The sequence below is a fragment of the Eleutherodactylus coqui genome, chromosome 1 (genome assembly GCF_035609145.1).
Source record: "Eleutherodactylus coqui strain aEleCoq1 chromosome 1, aEleCoq1.hap1, whole genome shotgun sequence".
NCBI classification, from domain to species: domain Eukaryota; kingdom Metazoa; phylum Chordata; class Amphibia; order Anura; family Eleutherodactylidae; genus Eleutherodactylus; species Eleutherodactylus coqui.
In genome coordinates this window covers 209556151-209577786 of record NC_089837.1, presented here as the reverse complement: position 1 = coordinate 209577786, position 21636 = coordinate 209556151, and the positions used below count along the sequence as shown (strand labels likewise).

The window sequence follows — 21636 nt, the reverse complement described above, 5'->3', positions numbered from 1 at the left end:
GTCCTGTTTCCTGCCATGTGCATATTGTTCGTCAGGGAGCAGCACCTGCTGGCATGCAGTTGGCATTTACAAAGAAGCTGAGGCTCATTTATCTAAGCTCAGCTTTCATTTTACCAGGTTTCAGAAATGAAAGCTGAGCTCTAATTGGTTGCTATGGGCAACAAGGACAGTCTACGGCTACGTTCTAAGGGAAGGAAATCTCGTGAAATGTCTGCAGCAGGACCGCATGGAAATTCTGTGAGAAAGGCTGCTTCATAACCCGCGCAGGTTTGAAGCTGCTTTTCCGCCTGTATTTTGCTGCGGAAATCTCTCCCCATAGAGAGAAGAGAGCCCGCAGCGGAAACGGCGATACCATTGATATGTCATGGATTTAAATGCCGCATTACATGTCATTTTCCATGCGGCTTGCCCACAGCGTGAATGAGATTTTTCCAAATCTCGTCCACTTTGCTGCTTAGTCATAGCTTTAAAAATACATGCAGAAATGCCATGGAGAAAGTCAGCACAGAAATTCCGCGGCATTTCTGCTGCATTTGAACCCAGTCTAAGGAATTATTCATGGGTTTTGGGCAATGGGATGCGCACAAATATGAAAACTATTCTTTTGAATGGATTCATTCACATCGCTACCAGGAAAAACAATTATAGCATGTTTTATCTTTGGCATTCCCTTGCCCATTGTTTTCAATGGGACCTTAAAAGACATCTCATGGCTCTTGCATGCCGTGCGATATGTATGCTAGTGCAATGCAATATTTCCCATTGAAGTCAATGGGAAACACTTGCGATCCTAACATGGGCACGAGGATCACAATTTTTATAGGACGACTGTCAGGCACTTAACAGCTGTCCCAGCGCTTATCGTTACTGTACTTCCACACATAAGCAATCATCGCTCACTGAATTGAGGCGAAGAGCCATGAAGGTTTCTGGCTTGGCCAATGAGAGGCCTGTGACGCGAGTCAGAAATGCTATATTTTCTCCTTGGGGAGAGCATCTAGGAGGTGAGTGAGGAGACTTTCTGTCTATGCCTGCTTACCCCCACCACAGTGGCAGTGCTGAAGAACCTACTGCCGAAGCTGCCTCTCCTACCCGTCTGATTCTGATGGCATGCTGTATACACTCCATGGAAGAAGTGGATGGGCTAGCGAAAGAGACCTACTGGACAGCTGGGGCCACGAGGCAGGTCTCCAGAGAGAAGAAAGTGTCTATTGCACTAGGCAGGGTATAAAATATGCATACAGACACAGTTTGCTCTGCTAGGGACAAGAGAGTCAGGGACCCACTGGCTTGTTGACACAGGCAAGAATCTCATGCAAGTTTTGTGTGTTGCAAGATGCACAAAACTCTGATGAATATGAACTCCAGTCTGCTGTATGGACTTGGAGCGATTTTGTTTCCTCGCACCGATGCTGTAAGGATGAAGATCGTGACGTGTTCCATCTTTAGATGTTCCTGCAAAACACCACACCAATTCTTTTCAATGGGACCTTAAAAGACATTAATAGGAAACACTTGCGATCCTTAGACCCCCCTAAAACACGCGCCTGAGGATCACAATTTTTACAGAAGTGTAGAGAGGTGTAGAGAGGTGTTTTTGAATGAATGAACGGCCTTGCATCAGCGTAAAAGACGCATGTTGGCAAGCGCAAAATCGGTCAAGAAGTTCAGCCCGATATCTCGATTGTAGTCTAAGCCTGATTAGATTTCCTTCAAACAATTCTTATTTTCCTTTATGAGCAGGGATAAATCCATGTAGGTAGTAAGGCAGTTCATCCAATGGGATTCTCTTCTCCCAAGTTGTAGCACTGCGTACATTACCTGGTAATTATTTATATATATATATATATTTTTTTTTTTATTACACACACTATAATATATATATATATACACACACACACACACACATATATATATATATATATATATATATACACACACACACACACACACCACTGCAGCCTTGAGATACTTTACTGAGGCGGCACAGGATCAGCACGGGCTATAAAAGGAACTAAGTCTCTGCTGAGTAAAGCCGAGCAAAGCCCATGACTGGGACAGGAAGTGGCTTTCAAATGTGATGTGGGATTTTTTTTTTTTTTTTTTAATGCAACACATTTGCTGGAAAAAGTTGTAAACATTAAGACTAGTCTAAATAGGATGCAGACAGCAGTGAATAGCAGATGAGACTAGTCTGTAGTAGAAAGGGAGAGCTCACTAATTGGCTTAGAATTCTCCTGCGGATGCCCAATGAATGTCTATTGGCATATTGAACTGCGAGTTCCACAATTCAATTTTGCCCTTGGACATGATGCCTTATGGTTTTGGATTACAAATACCAATGCAAAACACAGACCAAGTAGTGTCTCAATGGATCTGAATGTGATAGCAAATACCAAGTGTGCCCTCTGGAACTGTCATTTAGAAGTCATATGATCAGCTTACACAAATAGTGAATAAACACATGCATGTAAAAACAATTCCTGCACTGAAGGTTGGTGTTGGGAGTCGTTTTTAAGCAAAGCTGGTTACTTACCTCAGAGGAGATCACATGTCAGTGTTCGCTTTTATAAGACGACACCGGGCAAAAAATTATTGTTTCAAGACTAATTCTATATGCAGGTCAATATAAAATAAACGTAACGGATGAGGCTAAACTACATGTTTGAGGTCAAAAGCCTCCTTTATCAAGTGCAATGCGGTAGCATGGATTGTACGTGAAAAAGGAGGCTTTTGACCTCTGATACACGAACTTGGATAATTGACGAGACCCACTGGCTTGCGGTCTCTTCTGAAGTAAGTAACCGGCTTTACCTAAAAACACCTACCTACACCAACTTACAGCGCAGGAATGGTTTTTATACTTATTTCACATTTATGACCAAGGTCCTGTACCCTGCATTAGTCCGGTACGCGCTCCCCAAACTCCTGGAACAGCACAGGGATTAGGTGCGTGTAGCAGTTCTTACTGGAGGCACACCTGGACAAGTGCTGGAGAAGCCTGACATACACAGTCCACTTTTTAAAAAATTCTTACTCTGTTTTTGACTGATTAAGAAGGCTAAAATCCTTGGAGCGTGGCCCTTATCGTTAAAAATAATGTAGGGCTTTGTAGTCCCTTGACTGGGACAGACAGATATAAGAAAGCACAAAGACGCTACAGCAAACACACCTTGTTCTTCTGTTGATCGTGAGGGCTGCCAATCATACACTGACTGCATATCCAACAGTGGGCCATATAACAGTCATTTTACATGGGCACATCTGAGAATGTAATCTGGCTGCTATTGGCCGTACTGACCTTTCTAGTCATTAGGCATTTTTATACAGTAGTTCACATGAGCGCACTTGTTCCATTTTATCATCACCCGCATTTTAGCCCAAAAAAGAAGAAAGAGCCGTACTGAGCATTCATACCTTATGCACATTTTCATACACAAGTGTGTATCAGCCTTAGGCCTCGGTCAGACGGGCGTTTTTTCGTGCGATTTGCGCATGCGCTCTGCTCATATATAGAACCATTGCTTCGCAATGGGATCGGTCACATGGCCGCTTTTTATGCGGATGTATGATAAATTATAGGACACAAGGAATTGCAGATCGCCCCTATCTGCGTTCTGCGATTCCTTGTGTTCTATATATGCGCTCAATGGGGCCGGCGGCAGCAGCGCCGACCCCATAGAGAACATATACTACAAAGATCGTTCTCCTCTGGCACAGCTGTAACAGCTGTAGCAGAGAAGAACGATGTTCGCCCATTGAATTCAATGGAGCCGGCAATACAGCCGGCTCCATTGAAAGGAATGGGCTGCCGGCGAGCGCGGGATGAATTTTCGGAAAGGGCTTAAAAATATAAGCCCTTCCCTGAAAATCATCCTAAAATATGTAAAAATAAAAAATATATATATACACTCACCTTGTCCCTGCAGCCGGAGTTCAGCCGCGGCCAGCCGGAAGTTCTCCTGAACTGCTCTGTGTAGTATTCAAATCCTCGCCTGCTGAATGGGCTGCTTTTGATTGGTCACAGCCCTCACCAATCAGAGGCAGCTCTCACTCACCCATTCATGAATTCATGAATGGGTGAGTGAGTGCTGCCTCTGATTGGCTCATCGCAAGGACCAATCGGGGGCAACGCTCAGCTATTGAATGACAGCTGAGAGTTGCCCCTGATTGGTCCCTGCGCTGAGCCAATCAGAGGCAGCACTCACTCACCCATTTATGAATCGGTGTGAGTGAGAGCTGCCTCTGATTGGTGAGGGCTGTGACCAATCAGAGGCAGCCCATTCAGCAGGCGGGGATTTTAAATCCCCGCCTGCTGAATACTACACAGAGCAGTTCAGGAGAACTGCCGGCTAGCCGTGGCTGAACTCCGGCTGCAGGGACAAGGTGAGTGTAATATATATATATATATATATATATATATATATATATATATATATATATATATATATATATATAATATATATATATATATAATTTTTTTTTTTTTTTTTTTTTTTTTTTACACATTTTAGGATGATTTTCAGGGAAGGGCTTATATTTTTAAGCCCTTCCCGAAAATTCATCCTGCGCTCGCCGGCAGCCCATTGCTTTCAATGGAGGCGGCTGTATTGCCTGCTCCATTGAATTTCAATGGGTTGGACAGCGCTCCTTTGATCGGGCCTGTTTCGCCGAAACCGCTGCTAGCTGCAGATTTTTCGGCGAATCGTAGGCCCCGGCCACGCGATTTGCGGATGCGCATCCGTCATGCGATCCGCAAATCGTGGCAAAAAACAGTCGTCTGACCGAGGCCTTAGGGTGAATGCAGACAGCCGGGTCGGATTCCACTGCGAGAATTCGCGCAGCAGGATGCAACCTGCACCCCTGCAGTGACCTGTGGCTCACCTCCTCCCGGAGTCTTCTTTCTACTCTGCTATGTGCCGGCTGCCGGCCATGCTCAGTAGACTAGAGCCAGCGCGTCACCAGTGATGTTTCCATGCGGGTCTCTGCGAGGTTCGCGCATAAACAGGACATGCTACAATTTGTTTACCGCACACGTTTTCACGCGGTCAAATCGCGGCTGTCTGCTTAGGACTGCATTATATAATGCAATCCTATTATAGCGTGCATGGGCGGAAATTCTGCAGGAAATCTTGCTGTGGAATTTTCGCCCGTCTGCATTCACCCTTAGGCTGGTATCACATGGGCGATTAAAAAAATAAAATACATCGCACAACGTTCGTGTGACAAGAGAGCCCGTGAAAACGCAAAATTATCAAACCCATACTTTAAGGGTTTCCTTTACATTTGCGATGTTTTCACTGATGAGATGCATTTTTTTTTTTTTCCCTATTGAGCCTTCGTTTTATTGCATCGCAACACACAAACATGCAATTTTGGTGCAAGGCCTTTTTAAAAATTAGAAAGTCCTATTGTCTTTTTTGCAAGAAAAATGCAAGCGGCAGCAATGGTTTTGCGAGAAAAAGCAGCGCCAACGGTCAAGAGATCTTATGAGCAAAATTGTGATATTGCCGCAATTTTCTCGTGGTTATATCACAATCGGCGCTGTGAAATCGACCTTAAAAAGGTATTTAGCATAATTCTAGTAAATTGTCAGCAGTATGTGTTTTTTCTCCTGGTAGTGTGCAGAAGCTCTTACGTAGGATAAAGCCCATCATGTTGGCTGTACGGCCATTGTAATGGCCGCAATACAAGCGCTCATAATCCCATTTTTATCTCTAACAGCCATCACTGTAAGATACTTCATATTTCAACTATAATGCATTTTCTTACATTTTAGAAAATACTAGGCGATATACCTGTGCGTTGCATGGCACTATAAGGCTGGTTCCCACATGGCGTACTGCCGGCGGAAATCTCAGTGTTTGGCCGCAGCGAACAAATGTGAGATTTCTGCTGGGAAGGCGCTGATTCGAAGCCTGTGGCACTCGGCCATGGGGTTGGGAGCGGCTTGGCCGCATGCTTTTCCATTGCGGCCGGCACTCCCATAGAGGAGAGCACAGCCACAAAAGAAAAAAAAAAAAGAATGGTCATGCTGCGGCCAGCAAATCCACGCCGCAGCGGCGGGCTTTGCCGCAACGGTTTCGCCGTCCCATGTGGACGAGATTTCCAAGAATCGGATGGAATTTCTGCTGCTAATCCGTCCTGTGTGAACCCAGCCTAAGCGTAGGGATTGGGGATTGAAAATTGGGCTCTCAAAGTCATTTCCTTCTCCTACATAATAACTCTCTGCTACTACACCATTTTGCAGTGGTCCCAAATCATTCGTTCATCAAAAATTTGATTATGAGGCACTGCAGAATTGGCACATCAAGCTTACACACAATCATCTTCAGTAATATTTCTTTTGACTATTGATATAGGTCAGGACAGGTCATCAATAGTTGATCAGTCGGGGTCCCCACGACGGATCAGCTGTGCGAGCGCATGCTGTCAGTGCCACGATAACAAAGGTCAGAGTGGAAGGCTCCACGCTCACCTCCCATGTAGTGGCCGGTGCTTATAACTGCTAGCATGGCTCTCATCGGCGGACCCCGACCGATCAACTATTGATGAGCTATCCTGAGGATAAGTCATCAATAGTATTTCCACAGAAAACCCTTTTAAGGTCATTCGTTGCTACATATGTGCCACCAGTAGACACGGTTAGCGAAGTCACTGACATGCAAAAAGTTTGTTTTGATGGTATATCGTAGACAACAGCTGGCTTTGCCTGACCTAATATATGATTTGTGAATGTTTTATGAGGTTACAAACATGCAAACCCAAAAATAGGGTGCTCAATTTAGCAAGGCATGTAATATCCTTACAGCTACAATAACGGTGTCTAATGGAGTGCTTTTGGGTAAACGATATTTTTAGCTTTACACTTGGGTGCCCATAGCAACCAATGACAGAGCAACTTTCATTGTACTTCAGCAGTATAAGAAATAAAAGCTGAGCTGTAATTGGTTGCCATTCGCAAAAAAAATATACAGGTGAAGTCAGTGAATTTTTGACTTCTAATTCATGCAAAATTTCACTAAAAAAAAAAAAATCAGACCAGAACTGTGGATTTGTAGACAACAAAAAAACAAACAGATTTTGCATTTTAGATATTAGATGAACAGTACTCATTCAGGGTAGTCTGTATCACACTAGTAAGAAAATACTTTGATATATAAAAGTTTTCAACCAATAATTTATTTTGCACTAGCTAAAATATGACAATAGTGTATCAGAGGTATGACTTGAAGAACGTTTATAGTGGCACTTTCAGGTTTTAGCACCTCAAATTACATAGAGGTTTAATACGTGGAAAGAAAGTCTTGTAATAAAGCAACTGAATTAACAAAAAAAAAAAAAAAAATCACGCAATACATTTAAAGTGTGTGCAACGAAAAATACATGTAGAATGATAAAACTAAGTGACAGGAACCAAGAAGAAAATGGTCAAATTGCAAGTCCAAAGGCACTGACTATACAGTACATAGTCTTGTTCTCCCATCTCACGGTGCAGCTTCCTGCAAAGAAACAAGGAGAATGAGTAAAGTGTACAATTCACTTACTGAATGCAGGTAACAAGAAGAGTTTTGCTCTTTACAAGAGGAATTATAAAATTGTGAGTTGCTTGCTGGCAAGAGGTATAAATGTGATATCCATCTCATCCATCAGGTGACTTCTCCTGATGTCAGCCCTTCTTACGATGCATTCATTCACTAGATCTTACTGGAGAGAGTCTACTTATTAAGACACTCCTGACCGCCTGACTGAGCAGGGTTACTGTGCAGACTTTAACAAAGCAAGTTTTAGGGAAATTCAAGCTCAGCTCATTGCAGAATTGTGACTGCTGCTCTGAGTAACCAGCTATATGAACTTTAGTTCTCTTACAAGGATGCCAAGAAAGAAGATCAGCCGCACATGTACTGTGCTTGCTTTACCAGCAGCCATGTGTCATAGGATGTGAATTGTGTGCAGTGTAACTATTCTGTCTACACGCTGCTGAAACAGGCAGGTATAATATAATATCATTATCGCCATTCTCGTGTAAAAGTTCCTACTAGTGACCAAGTGATTGTAGAAATATGTCATTAAACTTACCATCCATTGAGTTATCCCAAAAACATGAACTCGCTGTATGAAGACCAGCACCATTCTTCTGCATGATCACACAGGTAACTGGATGAAAAAACAAAGAAACATGCAAAGTAAACATATCAAAGGGAAGTTCTCTGGACTGAAGCACGTATGGATACAGGTCTCTTCCAGGTTTCTGTGACATGTAAGCACTTTATAAAGCTGCAAAATGCTCAGATGAAAAATAAATCAAGTTAAAAAAAATAAAATCAACACAAGTGTACCTGCTCTTTTCTAAAACTAGGTGGCAGAAGCAATTAACTTATGAGCCAGTCTTCACCTTGTGAGGAGAAACAGGCAGAGGGGCACAGCACTAGGCTAAGCACTTTGCTTCAGTGATCAGTGGTGTTCGCAGCACCCAAACTCCTACCTAAGTTTCTAAAAGTACAATTACTCTAATTGCATTGCATTTAGTCTCTGCTAAAAAGTAATTTGCCAGCTAAGAGAGCTTTATAACATGTAACCCTTTCCAATCCTCGTTCGACATTCAGATTTCCCTGCATAGCTCCTATGTCGGGCGAGGTTCAACACGTTTCTAAGGCTATGCAGAAAAGAGCTCCAACGTCGGAGCTCTCTTCTGCATATGTATATTACACTGTCCATTACAGTGTCGGACGAGGTCAGACACTAGATTGGAAAGGGTTAAGTGCTATTTAACTCTTTCTTAGCTGGCAAATTACTTTTTTAGCAGAGGCTAAATGTAATGGAATTAAGAGGAATATACATAAGAGAGCTCTGACATCGGAGCTTTCTTCGGCATACTGTTAGAGACATATGCTATACATATTGTATACAGTTATAGGATGCCTCTATGTGGCCCTGTAACAGATATCTTTACAGAAATTAGAAAAAGTCTTATTATATAAATTTATGTAACATAGAAATATATACATTTACAGGATTATTATAAATAATCTTCTGGATGTGAGTCAGTGTGATAAGTATTCGTCACTCCAGCTTCCTTAGAAACCACAAAACTGTTCGGTTGATGTACTGTAGTCCTTATTCTTTTGAGTACCTTACTTACGGTTTGCTAAGTAAAGGTGACTTAAGTCACATGGATTGAAATCAACTGAAAACAACCCAATAAGGTGCTGCCAGCAACAAATTTCTAATGACAACTGCTACCTGGTTCCTGAGGTTTTGCCACATACCAATGTATTTGAATGGCTTTCCCAGTTTAGTAAGTTGGCTCAGCGTTTGCTCCACGACATTTGTGGTCCACTGGTTGACTTTGTTGTGTTGATAAGCATTTCCACCGATGGCACTTTCTATTGACTAGACACAATGTACAATGTAGGGTTACAAGATGGCATACAGAACAAGCAATGCATCTCAGGAGCATTTCCACTAGATCCACATGGCTTTGCCTAATGGTGCACACTGACCTCTTTAATGATGTTGCTCACTTCATCTACAACAAATGAGGACTGAAAAGAGAAAAAGAAAACAGGTTTATTGTACAGGTTACCATGTAAACAGCTAATTAGGGCCAGGTTAATTACCCCTGTCATTTCTAAGGTCCCTCCCTTAAACAGAATGTGTGTATTATCACTATATTAATAATGGTTTCCACATAGTCAAATACATGCTTGTTTGTTAACTGGATTCTATCAGGTTGGCTTCTTATTGTCCAAAGATAACCCTGGGAGAGAATCACTGAGGATAACATTATGGGATGGGTTTTGCGCCGTGTGAGCCGCCTCTCGCTGAGTATGGCAGTGTATCTCACACACATTGTCAGGCGCAGTGTGACTAGTTTGGTTTTTCTGCTGACTCTTAGCAGTGTTGCATATTAAATGCCGCACATATGCAATGCAGTTGCATATGTGCAGCGTTTGTTATGCACCCATAGATAAAAATGGGTTCTATCACGTGTAATACGCGGTAAGAAAGAACATGCTGCATTATTTTTTTTACGCAATAAAAAAAACGGTATTGTGAGTGGGTATTTTTATTAACTCCATTGACTACGTATTACACACTCATACATTGCCGGTGTAAAAAGCAGTGAAATTACATATGTGTGAATGAGACCGGAATAGGAGTCATTCAATTTTTGAAAAACTGCCTTCTCAATGTGAATGGACACAGGTGGCTAGAAGAGATCTTCAGCTACTCTGCGTCCACTCATTGAACGACTATCACCCATGCGCCTGACAGTTGTCCTGTATAAGGGTACTTTTAGGCTGAATTCCCACTGGGCGTAATTGCTGCGGAATTTCCGTGCAGACTTTCTGCAGGAAATTCCGCCTGCAGCTTTTTATCCCGGGATAAAGCAGCAAAGTGGACGAGATTTGCAAAGATCTTGTCCACATACTGCGTCCGATCCATTGCGGCCAAGCCGCACTAAAATTGACATGCTGCTCGGAGTTCAAAGCCGCGGCATGTCAATTCTTCCCCGTTTCAACAGCGGCCTCTCTCCTCTCTATGGGAAAGGATGGCCGCAGCGGAATGCAGGTGGTGAATCTGCTTCAAAATCCGCTGTGCAAGGCCGCAGGTTTTGAAGCTACATTTCTGCCGCAGAAATCTCGCAGTATTTCCATGCGGTCATTCCGCAAGATTTCCGTCCCACGTGATCCCAGCCTAACGGTGCCTCCACGTGGGCGTTTGCGTTTTGGGGCAGGCGAAAAACGCAGCAATAGGGCAAATGTGTGTCTGCTTTGGAAAGTGCCACGTCGTGCCTTTTTTCACCCTAATCAAACAAATGATGGCTTCATATGGAAACATAGGTGCATAAAAAGGCAAAAAAAAGCCTAAAGATAGAACATGCCGCGATCTTTTGCTATCACAACAGAGAAAATGTAACCTTTTAAATGAAACCATTGAAAGACATTGGTTTCATAAATCTGCTTTTTTACTCACTCTCGCATAGAGAAAAAAAACGCAGCGTTTTTAGCGTCCGTGTGGAGGCACCCTAAAGGTGCTTTTAGACGGAACAGTTACCGGTCAAAAAAATCATTCAAATGAGCGAAAGGGAACGATAAGCATTCGGTCTAAACGCACCCCCACGACTGATCGACAAACTACAATCATTCGCTTTTTGTTTGTCGTTCGTTTTAGGCAGGCATAAAACCCATCGTTGGCTCGTTCGAGTTCCAACAGCGCTCATTCAGTACCTCTCATTCGCTTATACAGGGACCACAGGATTCTCATTTGAACGAGCAAAAGATGCGTTTCCCCATCTAAACAGGCTACACGAGAGAATTGGCAGTGTAAAAGGACCCTAATGGCCCTTTTACACGGGCCGAGAATCTCACAATTCTAATTTGTCTGATGGAATGAGCTGGTGACATCATCACCAGTTCGTTAATGCTGGCACAGCCCATTTCTTGTTGGGAATCATGCAGTCCTTGGCCTCTTATTACGGGTTTTACATTCCTATGTGAAGCACTGAATGATCAGTGTTTAAATGCCACGATAATTACCCAAGTCAGCGCTGGTTTTTATGCCGGCGGAAACTGAACAACTAGCGAGAAGGTCACAATTTTCGCTTGTCGTTCACCTGCGTTTACACTGAACTATTATTGTTTAGTTTTGTTCGTCTGAATGACTTTCTGAACAATAATCGTTTGTCTAAATGGGCCATTAGTCTAGATGGAGATAAAGGATGCATGAGCTATAGAACAATGCACTCCCACTACAATACACAATGGGCAGGAACAACTAAAACAAGCAGACTCCTCTACCACTATGGTAGTATTATATGTTCTACCAGCAAGACAGCACTAGGCAGCTCTAGCCAAAATAGTCTTTGCCCCTCTGCAGTATTTTTATCCTTGGCCAAGAGACCTGCAAAAAATATACTGCAGCTAGCATGGGCCACAAAAAAAAAAAAAAAAAAAGAGGCCATCATGCTGCCCGCATATCACTTGTTCTGCACAGGTGCTCTATGGAGTCACTACTCATTTGCCCTTTTTGGTAAAGACTGGACAAGGAAAGAGGATAATTACAGTATCTAGCAGTTGTCTGAGCTATGAAAAGCAGCTCATAGAGGATTCTCCACTTTTCAAGCTTTTTAGAAAGTTCCCTCGACAATAAGCTTATCATAAAGTGTCTCCTTGCTTGGGCTCCAGCAATAAGCTATAACAAATCAGGAAATCTGACAGCAGGCATTCAATATCCGGCTAGTATTAGGCCGCCTGCACACGACCGGATCAGATTCTACCTGCGGGATCCTGCGGTGGAATTCGATCTTATGACCCCCGCGTACCTGTCCGCCTCCTTTTCTATGCTGCAGATGTGCCGGCCGTCGCTAGGCTGGACTCACACAGGCGTAGTGCCATTTTGTATTGTGCGCATAACACGCAATGCCAATAGCCTCTCGTACAAAAAAAAAATAAAATTATGGCATGTTCTCTCTTGGGGCATATTACTTGTGCATACACGCCAAGAAAGTGTATGGGGATTGGCATCACGCAAGTATGCATGCCATTGCTACATGCTGAGTGCTAGTGCGTGGCCCACAGGTAAACACAGTCATGTGAGCATGGCTTTACTAATAACAAAAAAAGTGTTGGTCCAAGGAATCTGTCCAAATACCAGCAAGGGTCAGGAAGGATTTTTTCCCCCCCACATTGGGCCTTTGCGTCTTTTACCTTTGTTTGGATCATCTTGGATTTGTAAGTATAAAATAGTTGAATTTGATAACTTCGGTCTTCTGAACCCACTGTGTACCTCGAATGTACCCCTTTACAAAGTGGCATGCCAAAAGCAACAGACGGGTCTACAAGAAAATGCTGGTGCCATCTAGACGTCTGATCAATTCCCCCGCAATGTCTTCTGTCCGTACAATATAACTTTGCACGCAGCCTACAGGACAGCAGTGGTTGTGTCACTACTACATATACAAGTGGCCATCTACAAGTATAAACTTATGCCAATCAGTATATTGGAGGCTGGTTTCACACTTGCATTAGAACCTCCGGCCTGAGTATAAAATACGCTAAAATACCAGAAGAAAAAGTGCAGTCAATGAGGGTCTGTCTGGAACTGTTCGGTTCCGTCTAGAGATGGAACGGTTCAGCTGAGGGGATTCCCCTTTCCTGGAACCTGAATGGAACGCAGATATGAAACCACACTTCTAGTTGGGAGAATTCTGGGAAGGCAAACAACTAACTGTTAATGAAGCATATTGGGGGTTTGACAGGAGACCCTGTCAAGGATTAAAGGGGTTGTCCCGCGGCAGCAAGTGGGTCTATACACTTCTGTATGGCCATATTAATGCACTTTGTAATGTACATCGTGCATTAATTATGAGCCATACAGAAGTTATAAAAAGTTTTATACTTACCTGCTCCGTTGCTGGCGTCCTCGTCTCCATGGTGCCGACTAATTTTCGCCCTCCGATGGCCAAATTAGCCGCGCTTGCGCAGTCCGGGTCTTCTTCTTTTCTGAATGGGGCTCCGTGTAGCTCCGCCCCGTCACGTGCCGATTCCAGCCAATCAGGAGGCTGGAATCGGCAATGGACCGCACAGAAGCCCTGCGGTCCATGAAGACAGAGGATCCCGGCGGCCATCTTCAGCAGGTGAGTATGAAGACGCCGGACCGCCGGGATTCAGGTAAGCGCTGTGCGGGTGGTTTTTTTAACCCCTGCATCGGGGTTGTCTCGCGCCGAACGGGGGGGGGGGTTTAAAAAAAAAAAAAACCCGTTTCGGCGCGGGACAACCCCTTTAAGGCTGCCTGTCCACGGGCAATTTATCATCTGCGGATCACGCTCTCTGAAGCTTTCCATAGCGTTGCTATGGAAATTGCAGTGCCGCCGTCTATGAGCAGAGGATCATAGAGATTCTCCGCTCGCGGGATTTAAATTGCGTTATGCTGTGATTGCTGTGGCGAGCCTATCTGTTAGATAGGCTTAAAGATTAGACCTGTCAGCTCTCCTCCTTCGTCCCCCGCGGCGGAATATTGCTAGCGATATTCCGCCTTGGCAGTGGACAGGGGGCCTAAAGGTCCCTTCTTTTTAATCCGAATTCTTGAATGTTGTTTCTAGCATGACAGAAAATCTTTGTAGGTGTATTGCACTGAACAACAGGGCTCACTGCCCTGGAAAGCTGCTCCATAGCAACTGTAAACAAAGCAGACTCCGTGTATACAGTGTGTAGCCATGGCATCACCAATACAGCCAGGGATGGAGAACATAACATAGGGCTGGTCCTCATACGTAATATAAAAAAAAAAAGTGTCTGCTTTGGCACTAGCAACCAATCAGAACACTGTAATTTCCAATTCTGTATATCTCGATTGCTGATTGGTTGCTATGGGCAATACTCATTTTTCTTCAAAATCATTACACCTACCTGCAGTGGCTTTTCATTAGGGCTAAACTACCACCTGGCAGTGACATGACACATGACAATAGGGGTGTATTACATTATTCAGTGCAGCTTAGATCTTGTTTCTATGACCCAGCATTGTCTCGTTCACAGAGCCGTGTTATACAGAAATTGCTTATAATTCTATAAAATTGGATTTTCCAGGGAAATACTATCGATAATGTATCTTCAAGACAGTGAATCGGATAGGGTCTACCATTCGGAACCACGGTTGATCAGCTGATTGGACGCCTGCCATTGCCACTACACTGTAGGGTACAGATCAGAAGCTGTTGCCCCGACCCATGTAGTGGCCAGTGCTTGTAACTGCAGGTGAGGCTCCAGTTAATTTTAATGAAAGCTGCACCTGTAGTTACAAGCACTGGCCACGACATGGGTCGGGGCAGCAGCTTCCGCTCTGTACCCCAATGTGTAGCAGCAATGACAGTGGGCGCTCGATTAAGTGGAGGACTCTGGCCAACTACTGCTGACCTATCCCGAGGATGGACTTGGAAAACCCGTTTAATATTGCAGTAATAAACAGAAGCTAGTCAAGCTTTATTTCATTTCTTGGCCATCAGCTGTTTCCCTCATGCAGAATATCCCCATCATCAGTGGTGAAGGCTTTGTCTGGTTTGGACAACTTTTACCTATCCGAACTTGACTTCCAAACGCTTTTTGTAACAGCAGCAGTTCCACAAATACAAGTGTGAGCTAGAATCTGGAGCAGCTCCCCGCTGAAAGGGTTGTCTGAAGCAAGCGACCTCTATAAATAAGGCTGGGCTCACACGGTTTAGTATGTCCGTCAGGAAACCTCCCAACATACACACTAAGGGCTCGTTCACACGGGCGTATTGACACCGCGTATTACACATGCGTATATCCCGTGTGTAACATGCTGTGAATGAAGTCTATGGACTTTCATTGATCCATTCACACCCAAATGTGGACGCTGCGTATTGATGTGCGGGAGACATAAACCGCAGCATGCTCTATTTCTCTACGTATGGTACACTGCCCATGCCCATGCATTGTGTACAGGAAGCATTTCCATACATATCCCACTCTAAACAGAGCAGGGAATTAAAAAAAAAAAAAAAGAATAAAATCCCAATGCGCATGTCCGTGATCATGTCATTCACAGTGCAACACGCAGCCCATACGCGGTCTCTGCCAGCACAGTGTATGGGCTGTAATGTGTACAACGCCGCCAGTTGTATGCATACACCCCATGTGAATGAGCCCTAAGGCTGTCTTCACATGAGCAATGAACGAGGGTTTTTGTGCGAGTGTCAGCATATTTTACTGAACTTTTTCTGCCCATGCGACACACACACCAATTGACATGGCTAATTTGTCTAATGGGTTCCAGATTTGTTCTTTTTCCAGCAGTATTTCACGCATTTGATTGAATAGTGCGCACCCCTCATTGACTTCTATGGGGACCTTTGGTGCGCAAATATACAGAAAGACAGAACATGGTCTATTTTTTTTCTGTGTGACCAAAATGCACACAGCAAACGACAGAAATGTGAACAAACCCATTGATATAAATAGGTTCTATTCTCTGCGGATTACACGCGTAAATACAAATATGTCCTTAAGGCCACCTGCAGATGAGCGGGTCGGATCCGGCAGCGAGAATTCTCGCCGCGGGACCCAACCCGAGAGCCTCACCTGCACCTGGCGGCCCCGACTCTTTCATGTGCCGGCTGCGGCTGCCGGCATGCGCAGACCAGAGCCGGCGGCCGGGTGAGTGCGAGCCCCGCACAAAAATAGGGCATGCCGCGGTTTGTTTGCCGCGCGAGATTTCGCGCGGCTAAATTGCGGCCGTCTGCATAGGAGTGCGTATTGTAATGCACTCCTATGCAAACTTTCAGTGGCGGAAATCCCGCGGGAAATCCCGCCGCGGGATTTCCGCCCGTGTGCAGGCGGCCTAAGAAGCCCGTTTATGGCTGTATTTAAACATGATGCTATATCTGTCTGAGAAAAAAATAAATAAAAATCGGAACGATATCGAACTCCTAAGATCTGCAAATTTCCTGCCATTGTGATGCATTTTGTGAGAAAAATGCATCGCTGTACATATGCGTTTCACGTGCGCGTAAAAAATAAAATGCATGTTGTTCCAATACTAAAGGCTTTTTCACGTGAATGTATTTGCGTTGTGTATTGCGCACAAAATAGCACATAATACCTTAATTGCCCATTAAAATGGGAGCATGTTTGTGTGCTTTATATAGCGTGCGCGCAGAAAAAAATATAGTAAAATAGATAGAATGGCATATTAGACTATTCTGTTCCTTCCAACAGAATCCTGTGGGAAAAAAAAAAAAAGGCATTCCACTAAACATGCCATGTTGGCATATGTACCGCATACCACTGTACGCCATGTCAGACATCTGTTTAACGGATACATCAAGCTTTTTATGATTGATCCATCAAACGGAAACCCCTACAGCCTATAGGTGATGGATTGGTTAGGCCCAATGCACATGGCCGTATTTGCATTGCGGAATCCGGAGCGGGCATCCACCTCCAGATTCCGCAGGAAATACTGTCCATAAACATGCTATTGAAAATCGCTTTTCCCTGTCCACAAGCGGCATTCAATTGCGGTTTTCCACTCGCGGAGAGAAAATCACAGCATGTTCTATTTCAATGCGGATTCAGCATGGACGGCTTCTATTTAAGTCAACGGAAGCTATCCAATCCGCGGCCCACCGCGGAATCCACATCATCATCTAGCGATGGTGCGGCATAATCTGTACTGCACATGTGTGCCGGCCAGCACATCCACATACAGATAAGAAGAAATCTGGACACGTATGCAGGGATCACCGGCTGAGCACAGGGCTGGATTCCGCTCCAGGATCCCCAAAGCAGAATCCGACCCGGCTGTGTGCATTTGGCCTTAGTCACACTACATTTTCATGTGTCTTTCCATCCTAGAGTTTTATCCAGATTGTCGAAAAACAGCATTAAGGCAAAGCCCTGGAAAGAACCATAAGCTGTTGTTACTAAGGGTGCAAGTTTTTGGTCTCTGTTTGAGGTGGTCTCCCTTTCTTTCCTGCATTTATGTGAGACAGAATAGCATAGTCTACTCTGCTATTCTGTCCAACACCAATGCTGAAACAGACCGGAAACCTGGACAGACCAAACTTATTAGTGGTCATTTGACTAAAAAAAAGGTCTACTCTCACGTGCAAATTTCAGTGATGCAGACAAAATCCCAGGGGACGGAAAGGCTGGACGCACACTGAAACGAAGTTTGGACTAACCGTGGCATCCATCCCAAGGCCGGGTCTCATGAACGAATTGGATTTCGCTAGCGGATATCTGCGAGTGATCATGGAAATGAATTGTGAATTCTCGTGTATGTGTGCGGTTTTCTACATGGATGTACGTGTATGGACAGCCCATCATCTGCCATTCCGCTACAGATCAGCCATGGAATGCCTGCCTCCAAACCAACACCATTTGGTGTGGGTTGTGAAGCAGGTTTCATCGAGGTTCCCTGTGCGGAATTTACCCCCTCATTAGGAAGAGCCAGTTCTGCAGCGGAAAAGGTGATACAATTAAAATATCGCAGGTTTGAATTCTGCGTCGCAAGGGTTTTTTCGCCACAAATTTTGAAAATCGAGCCCACTTTACTGCTACTGTAAACGCAGCAGTTACCATGCAGAGGGTCTGCACTGAAATTCCGCCCCGTGTGATCCCAGCCTATGCCTTTCAATGCCTGCGTATTACCACGCATTGTCCGCATGGATGGCAGTTGCGGAGTCCGCAATTCAAGTCCGGCCTTATATGGGATGTGTTTAATGGATATATTGTGAACTACGCTTTTAGGTCCTCAAAAGAGGACAGAAAACAAATAGAAATCTGGTCAAACAGCGACCAAAGTTCGCCTCTCTGGACCCCCGTTGTCTGATTTAAGGCAATGGTTGGGTCTAAATACCAGGTTTGGCTATTCAAAGTTAACCCCGGGAATAAAAGGCACAGCAAGGTAAGGATGCGCTAACACATCACATAAATGGTGCAGAAATCCCATGGCAACAAGACACACAATTTACTGCGGATTTTGATGCGGATCGGCAGCAGATTTAACGCTTTCAATTGAAGGAATGAATTCTGCGGTGGATCCGCATAGAAATCTGCACCAATGATGTGGTTTTTCACTGAGAATCCGCTATCTGTAAGTGTACCCTACAGGAGTTTTCAGCTTTAAGCTATTGACAACCTATCCCCAGGATGGGTCATCAATAGTTGATCAGCATAGCCCCTTGGTGTTCAGCTGTTCGCCAGGGCGGTTCAATGCACAAGACTGACGTGCACCATAAATAAGCACATGCTGGTTGCGTACCCCGGCTTCATTAATACAGTATTGCAGCTCCTCATGCTCTGGATGGAACTGAGCCGGTATTACCAATCCGGACCACTGTGGATCTGTGCGCTTCTGGCAGACATCAACACCGAATCATCAGCCCTGGAAAATGCATCACTAATGGGAGTTAGTAGTGGTGCATCGGAACTGTGGGTGGAGACATGGGTTGGCCGGCCTCAGTGACAGCGAGCCCTGGTGATGCCCCCAGCTGTGGATGGCCTGGCATGCCATTGTCTCTCCACAGCTGCACCTGACCGTTACCGGCCGTATTAGCCCTAAGGGTGTCAGTGTGTCCCTTTCTCCCTGCATGAGGTTCGTGCTCGTACTGCATGCAGTAGGCTGTCTTGTGCCCCGGAGCTCCAGCCCCTGCTCTGCTGCGTCCTAAGAACGTCTTGTTGCGGCACAGATGTTCTCTGCTCCCCCTCCACAAAGGCAATGTCCATAGCAGCTGAGCAGCAGGTGTGGGGCGGCGGTGCGTGCCAGGGGTGAAGACTGACACGCCTGGGAGTCACCTCACCATCATAGTGCAGGAGCCACTGTCCTCCTAGTACTCCGCCACCTGTCTGCCTGCGAGTCCATGATGATGTCGTCCTCCGCAACCTGTCTGCCTGCCACTGTTGGTCCATGTCTGCGGGCCGATCCATGATGATGCCGTCTGCCTGGCGTTGTGGGCCCTTCTTTGCTAGGCGCTCCAGCAGCTACACTGAAGCGCTGCAGCCAATCCACTGTTGGGGGCGGTCCCCTGTCAGTGAGCCAGGAGCGCTGCAGCCAATCCACAGGTAGGGGCGGTCCCCTGTCAGTGAGCCTGGCCAACCCTTGTCTCCACCCACAGTTCTGGTGGAGACAAGATGCACCAGAACTGTGGGGGTGTCCACCGACCAGCTATTGATGACTTCTCATTAATAGCTAAGCAGTGGAAAACACCGAAACGCTGTGCGACAGCTGTACATCTGCCGCTTACACAGGGTCTTTACCCAATGTGTATGTTAAACAGAGGCCAAAAACGCAGCATAAACCTGAAATCTGCCTAGCTCATGGATGACTAAGGCCCCCTGTCCACGGCTGTTTATTCGCCGACAGTAAACCGCCGTCGAATCACGTCGGCCGACGCTTCCCATAGCATTGCTATGGAAAGTGCCGACACCTGTCCACGAGCGGAGAATCATTGCCCCGATTCTCTGTGGTCAGCATATCTATTAGATAGGGCTGACCTGCAGAGATTCAGCGGCAGCTCCTGTTTCCGGACAGCAGCTCCCGTGGCGAAGCTCCGCATTGCCCGTGGACAGCCGGCCTTAGGCTAAGTTCACCCGTACACTAGGGGGTCCGCTAGGGGAGCAAGAAGACAAAATCTTCTGAATGAACAGATCCGTCTGATAACGGAACCAAACTGTGCCGGACGGACGCCCACTGACTATTAGGCTGGGTTCACACGGCGTGGATTTTCTGCATGGCAATACCGCCCGCGGCCTTATAACCTGCGATTAAGCAGCAAAACGGATGAGATTTGCAAAAATCTGGTCCACACGCTGCAGCCAAGCCGCACAAAAATTGACATGGGGCGCGGAATTCAAAGCCGCAGCCTGTCAATACTTTCCTCGTTTCCGCAGCGGCTTCTCTCCTCTCTATGGGGAGAGGTGGCCGCAGCGGAATGGCAACAGCGAAACCGCAACAAAACCCGTGGCAAAAAGCCTCAGATTTTAAAGCTGCGCTTATCCCCCGGAAATCTCAGAGTTTTTCGGTGCGGTCATTCCGCGATATTTCCGTGTGACCCCAGGCTTATGGAGTCCTTCGCTTCCTGCACCTCGCCAGAATTTTAACAGGACGAAAAAGTCCCGCATGAACAACTTTTTTGTCGGGCACTTCATGCCAGATCTGCGCTGCAGGTGTGAACAGCGGCCGTCCTCTCTGCCAGTCCCATCCCCGCAGCTTATACTGCCAGCTGTATGGGGCTGAACACACAAAGGCTCCTGCCCACCGCAGCGCCCCCTGCATTGTACCCGCCACAGGGCGCACAGGGGCTGCAAACTACACAGAGGCCCCGCCAAGTCCTCCCTTCTATGGTACGGCCGGCTTACTACCCGCTCTGTGCTGTCAGAGGCCGCACCAGCACATAATAACCCGGCGCGGAAGTTGTAGTCTCCTCGCCTACGCCCCGCTGGGACTTCCGAGCACTGAGTGCCCGGGACCGCACTCACCTCTTCCGCTGTCTGGAACTCATCCATGCTGCCGCACTCCGGCTCCCCGCACTCACGCTCACCGGCAGCTGGAGAGCACTACCACCCCGCCTACCGCCGGTTGCCACAGACGCGCAAGACTGCCACGCCCAACAAGACCCTGGCTTGTCACGTGATCACCCCCCTCCCAGGCTGCTGCGGCAGATAGTGGGCGGGGCGGGGTCTGAGCCAACGGACAAAGCGCGTGCTCCCAGTGTGAGGTGTCGGGCAGCCGGCGGGTGCTCCCAGAATGCACTGCGCTCTGTGCTGGCACCGCCCGACCGCCACGAGGGTTGTGTGTTGTTACCGGAGTGTTGTGTGGAGATGAGTGCGGCTCGTCCGTTGTATACTGCTCCAGCGGAGAGGGTTATGTAGCCGGTCCTACCGGTATCCGGGTGCAGCACGTCACCTCAGGGAGCTCACTGACATGTATGAGGGCCGGCGCCTCATTACCGGCCATGTGTCTGTGGGGTGGTTGGATTTTTGCGTGCAATAACGCTGTTATAATTTTTTTTTTTGGGGGGGGGGGGGGTGTTATAGTAATACTTGGAAAAATTAAAATAACTTTCTGGCGCCATCTTTTGCCCGCCAGAACTTTATTATCTTTCCA

The 21636-nt window shown here is 46.0% G+C and overlaps 1 protein-coding gene across 1 annotated transcript; it reads right to left on the bottom strand.

Moving 5' to 3' along the window:
- Positions 1 to 7162: 7162 nt before the first annotated feature.
- On the bottom strand, positions 7163 to 21159 carry DYNLT1 (dynein light chain Tctex-type 1). Its single transcript, XM_066605481.1, has 5 exons — positions 21009 to 21159; positions 9504 to 9545; positions 9270 to 9393; positions 8080 to 8157; positions 7163 to 7502 (listed from the first exon to the last, which is right to left on the bottom strand). Exons 1-5 carry the CDS (start codon positions 21033 to 21035, stop codon positions 7432 to 7434), a joined length of 342 nt encoding a protein of 113 aa, XP_066461578.1. The 5' UTR covers positions 21036 to 21159; the 3' UTR covers positions 7163 to 7431.
- Positions 21160 to 21636: the final 477 nt, after the last annotated feature.